Below are 10,856 nucleotides of genomic sequence, written 5' to 3'. Positions count from 1 at the left end.
GCTAAGTCACGATTAAACCCACATGGTTTATATATGCCTCTTCCTGTTCCTAGCACTCCTTGGGAAGATATATCTATGGAATTTGTATTAGGACTGCCTAGAACACGACAGGGGAGGGATAGTATATTTGTTGTTGTCGATAGATTCTCTAAGATGGCACATTTTATACCTTGTCATAAAAGTGATGATGCTACTCACATTGCTGATTTCTTCTTTAAAGAAGTAGTTCGTTTACATGGGGTGCCAAATCCAATTGTTTCTGATCGTGACACAAAATTTCTTAGCCACTTTTGGAGGGTGTTGTGGACAAAATTGGGGACTAAGCTTTTATTTAGTACTACATGTCATCCTCAAATAGATGGTCAAACTAAAGTGGTTAATCGTACATTGTCTACTATGCTTAGGGCTGTTTTGAAAATTATCCCACTTACATCGAAAGATCGGGCCACCGTCACATCACGTGATATCCCATTGTTACCACAGATAAGCACATGCAAGACATACATCAAGTGTTCTCAAAATCATTAAAGACTCAATCTGATAAGATAACTTCAAAGGGAAAACTCAATCCATTACAAGAGAGTAGAGGGGGAGAAACATCATAAGATCCAACAATAATAGCAAAGCTCATGATACATCAAGATCGTGCCGAATCAAGCTCGCGATACATCAAGATTGTTCTTGAGTCGGCACGATCTTGATGTATCACGAGCTTTGCTATTATATTTGAGACGAATGGCCCGTGCTCTCGTTCCATTGAACTTTAATGCATTCCTAGAGAAAGCTAAGTTGAAAGATGATGGTAGCAACTACATGGACTGGGTCCGTAACTTGAGGATTATCATCATTGCTGCATGGAAGAATTACGTTCTGGAAGCACCGCTAGGTGACAAACCCGCTGCAGGAGCAACGCGAGATGTTGTGAACACCTGGCAAAGCAAAACTGATGACTACTCGATTGAGCATATGAGATGTTCCAGGAGTTGAAGCTAATATTTCAAGCAAATGCCCAGATTGAGAGATATGAAGTCTCTAGTAAGTTCCATAGCTGCAAAATGGAGGAGAATAGTTCTATCAGTGAACATATCCTCAGAATGTCTGGGTACCACAACCACTTGACTCAGCTGGGAGTTCATCTTCCTGATGATAGTGTCATTGACCGAGTTCTTCAATCACTGCCATCAAGCTACAAGAGCTTCGTGGTGAACTATAATATGCAAGGGATGGATAAGACGATTCCTGAGCTCTTCACAATGCTAAAAGCTGCGGAGGTAGAAATCAAGAAAGAGCATCAGGTGTTGATGGTCAACAAGACCACCAGTTTCAAGAAAAAGGGTAAAGGGAAGAAGGGGAATTTCAAGAAGAACAGCAAGCCAATTGCTGCTCAAGTGAAGAAACCCAAGTCTGGACCTAAGCCTGAGACTGAGTGCTTCTACTTCAAAGGGACTGGTCACTGGAAGCGGAACTGCCCCAAGTATTTGGCGGAGAAGAAGAATGGCAAAGTGAAAGGTATATTTGATAAGCAGTAGTGACTGGGTATTTGATACTAGTTCAGTTGCTAACATTTGCAACTCGAAACAGGGGCAACGGGTCAAGCGAAGATTGGCTAAGGACGAGGTGACGATGCGTGTGGGAAATGGTTCCAAAGTCGATGTGAACTCCGTCGGCATGCTACCTCTACATCTACCTTCGAAATTAGTTTTAGACCTAAATAATTGTTAATTGGTGCCAGCGTTGAGCATGAACATTATATCCGGATCTTGTTTGATGCGAGACGGTTATTCATTTAAATCAGAGAATAATGGTTGTTCTATTTATATGAGTAATATCTTTTATGGTCATGCACCCTTGACGAGTGGTCTATTTTTACTAAATCTTGATAATAGTGATACACATGTTCGTAGTATTGAAGCCAAAAGATGCAGAGTTGATAATGATAGTGCATCTTATTTGTGGCACTGCCGTTTAGGTCATATTTGTGTAAAGCACATGAAGAAACTCCATTCCGATGGACTTCTGGAATCACTTGATTATGAATCACTTGGTACTTGCGAACCATGCCTCATGGGCAAGATGACTAAAACTCCGTTCTTCATAACAATGAAGCGAGCAACAAAGTTATTTGAAATCATACATACTGATGTATGTGGTCCAATGAACATTGAAGCGAGCAACAAAGTTATTTGAAATCATACATACTGATGTATGTGGTCCAATGAACATTGAAGCTCGTGGCGGATATCATTATTTTCTCACCTTCATAGATGATTTGAGTAGATATGGGTATATCTACTTAATGAAACATAAGTCTGAAACATTTGAAAAGTTCAAAGAATTTCAGAGTGAAGTGGAAAATCATCGTAACAAGAAAATCAAGTTTCTACGATCTGATCGTGGAGGTGAATATTTGAGTTATGAGTTTGGACTTCATTTGAAACAATGCGGAATAGTTTCTCAACTCACGCCACCTGGAACACCACAAACTAATGGTGTGTCCGAACTCGTAACCACACTTTATTAGATGTGGTGCGATCTATGATGTCTCTCACAGATTTACCGCTATCGTTTTGGGGTTGTGCTTTAGAGACGGATGCATTCACATTAAATAGGGCAACATCTAAATCCATTGAGACGACACCTTATGAACTGTGGTTTGTCAAGAAACCCAAGTTGTCGTTTCTTAAAGTTTGGGGCTGCGATACTTATGTGAAAAAGCTTCAACCTGATAAGCTAGAACCCAAATCGGAGAAATGTGTCTTCATAGGATACCCAAAGAAGATTGTTGGGTATACCTTCTATCACAGATCCGAAGGCAAGATATTCGTTGCTAAGAATGGATCCTTTCTAGAGAAGGAGTTTCTCTCGAAAGAAGGGAGTGGGAGGAAAGTAAAACTTAATGAGGTAATTGTACCTTCTCCCTTATTGGAAAGTAGTTCATCACTGAAATCAGTTCCAATGATTCCTACACCAGTAAGTGAGGAAGCTAATGATGATGATCATGAAACTTCTGATCAAGTTACTACCGAACCTCGTAGGTCAACCAGAGTAAGATCCGCACCAGAGTGGTACGGTAATCCTATTCTGGAAGTCATGTTACTTGACCATGACGAACCTGGAACTATGGAGGAAGCGATGATGAGCCCAGATTCTACAAAATAGCTTGAGGCCATGAAATCTGAGATGGGATCCATGTATGAGAACAAAGTGTGGACTTTGGTTGACTTGCCCGATGATCGGCAGGCCATAGAGAATAAATGGTTCTTCAAGAAGAAGACTGACGCTGACGGTAATATTACTGTCTACAAAGCTCGACTTGTTGCAAAAGGTTTTCGACAAGTTCAAGGAGTTTAGTACGATGAGACATTCTCACCCATAGCGATGCTTAAGTCCGTCCGAACCATGTTAGCAATTGCCGCATTTTATGATTATGAAATTTGGCAAATGGATGTCAAAACTGCATTTCTTAATGGATATCTTAAAGAAGAGTTGTATATGATGCAACCAGAAGGTTTTGTCGATCCAAAAGGTGCTAACAAGGTGTGCAAGCTCCGGCGATCCATTTATGTACTGGTGAAAACCTCTTGGAGTTGTAATATACGCTTTGATAGTGTGATCCAAGCATATGGTTTTATACAGACTTTTGGAGAAGCTGTATTTACAAGAAAGTGAGTGGGAGCTCTCTAGCATTTCTGATATTATATGTAGATGACATATTGTTGATCGGAAATGATACTGAATTTCTGAATAGCATAAAAGGATACTTGAACAAGAATTTTTCAATGAAAGACCTCGGTGAAGCTGCTTATATATTGGGCATCAAGATCTATAGAGATAGATCAAGACGCTTAATTGGACTTTCACAAAGCACATACCTTGATAAATTTTTGAAGAAGTTCATAATGGATCAAGCAAAGAAAGGGTTCTTGCCTATGTTACGAGGTGTGAAGTTGAGTCAGACTCAATGCCCGACCACTGCAGAAGATAGAGAGAAAATGAAAGGTGTTCCCTATGCTTCAGTTATAGGCTCTATCATGTATGCAATGCTGTGTACCAGACCTGATGTGTGCCTTGCTATCAGTTTAGCAGGGAGGCACCAAAATAATCCAGGAGTGGATCATTGGACAACGGTCAAGAATATCCTGAAATACCTGAAAAGAACTAAGAATATGTTTCTCGTATCTGGAGGTGACAAAGAGCTCATCGTAAACGGTTACGTCGATGCAAGCTTTCACACTGATCCGGATGACTCTAAGTCACAAACCGGATACGTGTTTTTATTAAATGGTGGAGCTGTCAGTTGGTGCAGTTCCAAGCAGAGCGTCGTGGCGGGATCTATGTGTGAAGCGGAATACATAGCTACTTCGGAAGCAGCAAATGAAGGAGTCCGGATGAAGGAGTTCATATCCGATTTAGGTGTCATACCTAGTGCGTCGGGTGCAATGAAAATCTTTGGTGACAATACTGGTGCAATTGCCTTGGCAAAGGAATCTAGATTTCACAAGAGAACTAAGCACATCAAGAGACGCTTCAATTCCATTCGCGATCAAGTCAAGGAGGGAGACATAGAGATTTGCAAGATACATACGTATCTGAATGTTGCAGACCCGTTGATTAAGCCTCTCTCACGAGCAAAACATGATAAGCACCAAGACTCCATGTGTGTTAGAATCATTACAATGTAATCTATATTATTGACTCTAGTGCAAGTGGGAGACTGAAGGAAATATGCCCTAGAGGCAATAATAAAGTTGTTATTTATATTTCCTTATATCATGATAAATGTTTATTATTCATGCTAGAATTGTATTAACCAGAAACTTAGTACATGTGTGAATACATAGACAAACAAATTATCACTAGTATGCCTCTACTTGACTAGCTCGTTGAATCAATGATGGTTATGTTTCCTAACCATATACATGAGTTATCATTTGATTAACGGGGTCACATCATTAGAGAATGATGTGATTGACTTGACCCATCCGTTAGCTTAGCACGATGATCGTTTAGTTTGTTGCTATTGCTTTCTCCATAACTTATACATGTTCCTATGACTATGAGATCGTGCAACTACTACATACTGGAGGAACACTTTGTGTGCTACCAAACGTCACAACGTAACTGGGTGATTATGAAGGTGCTCTACAGGTGTCTCTAATGGTGTTTGTTGAGTTGGCATAGATCGAGATTAGGATTTGTCACTCCGATTGTCGGAGAGGTATTTCTGGGCCCTCTCAGTAATGCACATCAATATAAGCCTTGCAAGCAATGTGACTAATGAGTTAGTTACGGGATGATGCATTACGGAATGAGTAAAGAGACTTGCCGGTAACGAGATTGAACTAGGTATTGAGATACCGACGGTCGAATCTCGGGCAAGTAACATACCGATGACAAAGGGAACAAGATATATCGTTATGCGGTTTGACCGATAAAGATCTTCGTAGAATATGTGGGAGCTAATATGAACATGCAGGTGCCGCTATTGGTTATTGACTGGAGATGTGTCTCGGCCATGTCTACATAGTTCTCGAATCCGTAGGGTCCGCACGCTTAACGTTCGGTGACGATCGGTATTATGAGTTTATGTGTTTTGATGTACCGAAGGTAGTTCAGAGTCCCGGATGTGATCACGGACATGACGAGGAGTCTCGAAATGGTCGAGATATAAAGATTGATATATTGGATGACTATATTCGGACACCGGATGAGTTCCGAAGGTCACCGAATAATTATCGGAGTGCCGGGGGGTTATCGAAACCCCCGGGGGAACTAATGGGCCAACATGGGCCTTGTGTGTGAGAAAGAGGAGGGGCCATAGGGCTGGCCGCTCCCCCCCCCTTGGGAGTCCGAATTGCACAAGGAGGGGGGCGACGCCCCCTCTTTCCCTCCCTCTCTCCCTCTCTTTCCTTCCCCCTCCTTCCTAGTTGGACTAGGAAAGGGGGAGTCCTACTCCTACTAGGAGGAGGACTCCTCCCTCTCCTTGGTGCGCCCCAAGGCCGGCCGGCCTCCCCCCTTGCTCCTTTATATACGGGGGCAGGGGGCACCCTAGAACACAGAAGTTGATTGTTTCCAGCCGTGTGCGGTGCCCCCCTCCACCATAATCCACCTCGGTCATATCGTAGAGGTGCTTAGGCAAAGCCCTGTTCCGGTAGCATCATCATCACCGTCATCACGCCGTCGTGCTGACGAAGCTCTCCCTCGACACTCTGCTGGATCGTGAGTTCATGGGACGTCGCCGAGCTGAACGTGTGCAGATCGCGGAGGTGTCGTACTTTCGCTACTAGGATCGGTCGATCGTGAACACGTATGACTACATCAACCGCGTTGTCATAACGCTTCCGCTTATGGTCTACGAGGGTACGTAGACAACACTCTCCCCTCTTGTTGCTATGCATCACCATGATCTTGCGTGTGCGTAGGAATTTTTTTTGAAATTACTGCTTTCCCCAACACAAAGGGGTCCTCACCCGGCCCACCTAGCTAGGAGTCAACATGGTAAGTACCACTGGTCCTTTTTTGCGAATAAGTACCCTCCGGTTCTCGACACCATCATGCAGCAAGTGAATCTGCTTGAGAATGGCAAGGAACATTGCTTCACTGTAAGGCTCGTAGTGATGCCGAAGAGGAACACACATCATCTAGGAGGTAACAAGGGAGGCCATCGTGCATCGAAAGACCAAAATCCATGCAGGTGAAAATAATGTCTTTACTGTGTGCATCATCAAGCAACCAATTATTGTAGGCAACTAGTTTCATGTGGTAGGTCTTGAAGCTTTATTCAAGAAAAAAATACAAACACTTATTGTTACAATGACATAGCAATGGCAAGTATAAAACTTTACATGGCTATAGAGCCATATGATTTAAAGTTCCACATATTTAGTATCTCTAAGACCATAAATTTATTTCATGGAACTATTCATCAATAAGCTAAAGATGATGCCCTTGCACTTGAGAAGCCAACCTTGCTAGCTAGTATGGAATGAAATCGATCCGTCGTCCTCATTGAAGAATCTTTCATGGACCAAACGGATGTCAGAGATTGCTCCTGCTTGGCGAGCAAGTTGATGACATCTTTGATGGATGGCCGCTTATCACGCTCTTCCTCAACACACATCAGCCCTGTTACCATGACACGCTCCATCTGCCACCGCCACTGCTTCAACTCCCCTCTCATCCGCTCATCTAGCATCTCAAGGATGGCATCCCTGCTATAGGACTCCTTGATGGCGGCGATGAGATTGTTTCGGTTGGATGCCCTTCCCGGGACGACTGGTCTCACGCCGGTGGCTACCTCCAGCAGAACCAACCCAAAGCTATATATATCAGAGGCTGGGCTCAGCGTGCCAGTCTCAATGTACCTGGGGTCCATGTAGTCCATGCTCCCAATCACGGTGGTACAAGGAGTACATACGCCATCGTGGCAGCTGACTTGCCGCACGAGCCCAAAGTCACCGAGCTTGGCCTCGAATCCCTCTCCCAGCATCACGTTGCTAGGCTTGATGTCCCGGTGTAGCACATACCTCCTGGCCGAGTCGTAGGCACCATTGTGGAGGTAGTCAATGGCGGTTGCGACGCCGAGAAGTATATTGTACCTCTGTGGCCATGTCAATGTCCCCCCACCGTCGCCGCTGCCATGGAGATGGTCGCTGACGCTGCCGTTGGGTTCGAGCTCATAGACAAGCAACAGACGACCATTGTCATCGCACCAACCGATGAGTGACAAGAGGTTCTTGTGGCGCAGCTGGCACAAGGTCTCGATTTCGTGCACATAGTTCTTCTGGTTCCTCCTCGACGTCGGCTGCCGCATCTCCTTCACCGCCACCGCCCGTAAGTCTGGCGTTGTTAGCCGCCCTCTGTAAACATCGCCAAAGGATCCCTTGCCGATTTTCCTATCCTCGGAGAAGTTATCCGTCGCCACTACTAGCTCTGAGTACGGGAATTTCCTTGCAACTTGGATTTTTTTTGGTGATTAGAAAACATGATTAATTAATAGAAAGTATTAGATCAAGTGGCATTTTTCAGTTTAATCGAACAGTTAAATCAAATCATGATATACATGTTTACCTTGCAAAATTGTTTCATCAAGACACCGTCTTCCACGGTGCATAACAGTACTATAGAGAAGAACGAGAACAGTGGATAGGAGACCGGCAAACAAAACTGCCGCGATACATAAGAATATCAGCCACAATTTTCTATTGGCAGGGGATGGATCTGTAAGCAAAATAAGAATCAGTTAATCGTGCTAATTAGCTATGTCTTTTCACAGAAACATAGCTGTTCAATATAATTATAATTCTAATAATTTATCCTCCACAAATTTCGAAATAATATAAAAATTCCATTTTTTTCCTCATGAAACATTGGCTTGGCTCATCTTTTCCTCTATTTTTATTTAGTCTCACTAAACTCTGTAAATCATCATGTTCCGGAGAACTTTGCTCCCTTGTCAATTTCGGAAAACAAAAAGTTACGGCTGGAAATTTTAAAAAATGGAAAAGAACCATATAGTTTATGTACAATTTTTTGTTAAAAGTACAAACTGTGGAAAGAAAATGTAAGAGATTTACTTTGTTTTTTCATTCATCTCAAATTTTCACACTTTTTAACTAATATATGCACACATATACATTATCTTATAAATTTCATATATGTTTTTTTAGATTTTTATAGTTTTTTTAGCTTGATTTTGTCCAAAAATCAACAATTAATTTGATGTGTGGGTGAATATGTTGAAATTTATTGCTCACCCTTCTCCGTCAAGTTCGTATTTTTTTGGTGAACTGGTTGGTCCATAATGTCATTATGGTATCAAAACATAGAGGTATCGATTACATCGATGCATACAGAGGTTAAAAGCCAAAGAGAAAATTGTGAGCCAAGCCAGTAGCTTAGTTTGTGCGAATTTCATTCCTTTTTTCAAGAAAATATATCTCTTTGTCACATAACTAAATTTAATCGGAAACTGATATCAATAAAAAGACATTTTAGTATGAAAACATATACGGATTTCAACATGGCCCTCCCACTCTCAGCTCTAAGATCTTAGGAAGGGATCGGTTGGACTCAAGCGATGTGGACTCACAAAGTAACAATGATGTGAAAGTTGGGCACATGCACATGATGACATGATGTTGCCATGCAACGTTGGCAGAGGGTCGTACATTTTCGCATGGAGTAGAAGGAAACTAGCTAGTACACGTACGTAGGCCAGAAAAAACATACACATGGTGTACGTGGTTACCTGTTGAGTGGAAGGACCAAGCGAGCAGCTGGTGCGACTGGCTGAGGAGTCCGGTGGCCGCCGTGAACCCGACGGCGGCATCCTGTACAAGACCGGCGTGGTCCCTGAGATCCATGGTCGCATTGAACTCGTAGGTCATGCTCGACTCCGCCGCCAGCTCGGTCTTCCGAACCACAACTTTCATCACCTTGGACTTGGCGTCGTACGTGATGCTCGCCCACAAGGTGCCACGGAGGCTCAACGGCGGCAGGCTTCTGGTCAGGTTACACCTTGTGCCGTTGATGTCTATGCCGATGTGGTCGCCTCTGGTGGCGGTGCCGTCCTCGCTTGAGGGGTCCCAGCCGTCGTCCTTTCGGCGCGTGTCGAACTCCACGCCGAGGGTGTGCCGCGAGTCGCCGGCGCCGGTGCTGTTCTTGTCGCTGAAGAGCCCGAGGAGGCCGACCTCCCAGCCCGGCGGCGGGAAAGGTCCGATGAAGAACGACATAGTGCCGCCCCCCCGTTTGGAGTTGGCTGTTGTGTTGCCGCCATGGACGATGGCGAAGTGGAAGCTGGTGGTGAAGCTGGCCCTCCTGCCGGCGCCGTCCCAAAGGCGCACTGGCTGCCGGTGCGTGACGCCGCCGGTGAGGTTGGAGATGTCGTCGGTGAGGATGAGCCGGTCCCTGCCGTCGTAGGACGCGTTGATGAAGTTGAGCTGCTCGCGGTCCGTCGGGTTGGTGAAGTCGTAGTCGAAGGATAGCGCGGCGGCCTGTCGAGCCGTGTAGGCGGCTAGAAACAGGTAGCAGCTGATCATCAGGTGGTAGAACGTGGGGAGGAGGATGCCTCTTGCATGGGCCATGGCTAGCTGCAGCTAGCTACCTAGCTAGCACGAGGGAGTTAAGCTAGTGATCCACACCGTAGCTGTCAGGTTGCTTGCTCATGCAGGGGTAGACAACTATTTATTGATTGGGTTCAAGCAGACATTTCAAGCTTGTGAAAAACTACAGTTTTTTTTTTATTTTGTCATTTTGTTGTGGTTTCCGTCCTAGTTTCCCTTGTAAACAAGTAATTGACTTGTGACAACTGCGACCCATTTGCTGAATAGAGGTGTTGGGAGGCTGTTAAGGAATATCTTATGTTTTTTCTTAAAAAATGAATATCTTAGTTTTCAATAATTATATCTTGTTTCCGCGCTACTTCGAACCTCGAACTAATGGTAGAGTATTACTATTTTGAAGGGGCCATGTGGGGTGTTAGAAATAGAGATATACTCCCTGGAGTAGTTTTTTTACATGTAACCGAAGCCACATGGGCTGTGTAGACAATCGGTTGGGGTTAAGAAGCAGATGAGAAAGTTCTAGTACTTTGGCAGCCGGCGACTACTACCTACTAGTACTACTAAGTAACGTACGAGAAAGCGTATACTATGGGACGACTATGTGCAAGTTCATTATATGTACATCCTCTGCCACAGAGACTTGCTACAAGAGTATTAATGTAGGTAGCTTTGTTGTTGTACGAGGTGACACAGACACTTGTTTATCTCGTCTGCATTCCCTGGATCCATAAAAAATGCAGCGACAGCAGTATGCTTACCTGGGCGATTTTTTAAATCACTGCCGGCTAGCAT

At 44.0% G+C, this 10,856-nt stretch overlaps 1 protein-coding gene across 1 annotated transcript; it reads right to left on the bottom strand.

The window, feature by feature from the left end:
• Positions 1-6,925: 6,925 nt before the first annotated feature.
• LOC125540779 (L-type lectin-domain containing receptor kinase IX.2-like) lies at positions 6,926-10,085 on the bottom strand. The gene is made up of 3 exons (XM_087539483.1): positions 9,251-10,085; positions 8,071-8,220; positions 6,926-7,956 (listed from the first exon to the last, which is right to left on the bottom strand). Exons 1-3 carry the CDS (start codon positions 10,083-10,085, stop codon positions 6,926-6,928), a joined length of 2,016 nt encoding a protein of 671 aa, XP_087395609.1.
• Between the last annotated feature and the right edge of the window lie 771 nt (positions 10,086-10,856).

Source organism: Triticum urartu, chromosome 2A (assembly GCF_056163025.1).
Source record: "Triticum urartu cultivar PI428250 chromosome 2A, HENAU_Tu73, whole genome shotgun sequence".
Lineage (NCBI taxonomy): Eukaryota > Viridiplantae > Streptophyta > Magnoliopsida > Poales > Poaceae > Triticum > Triticum urartu.
This window is presented reverse-complemented; position numbering and strand designations above follow the sequence as displayed.

Coding starts and splice junctions, on each gene's coding strand:
- LOC125540779 (XM_087539483.1), bottom strand. CDS start 10,085: ATGGCCCATGCAAGAGGCATCCTCCTCCCCACGTTCTACCACCTGATG. Junction 8,221..9,250: donor TTGGTCCTTCCACTCAACAG/GTAACCACGTAC, acceptor TTTTGCTTACAG/ATCCATCCCCTGCCAATAGA. Junction 7,957..8,070: donor TGATGAAACAATTTTGCAAG/GTAAACATGTAT, acceptor AAAAAATCCAAG/TTGCAAGGAAATTCCCGTAC.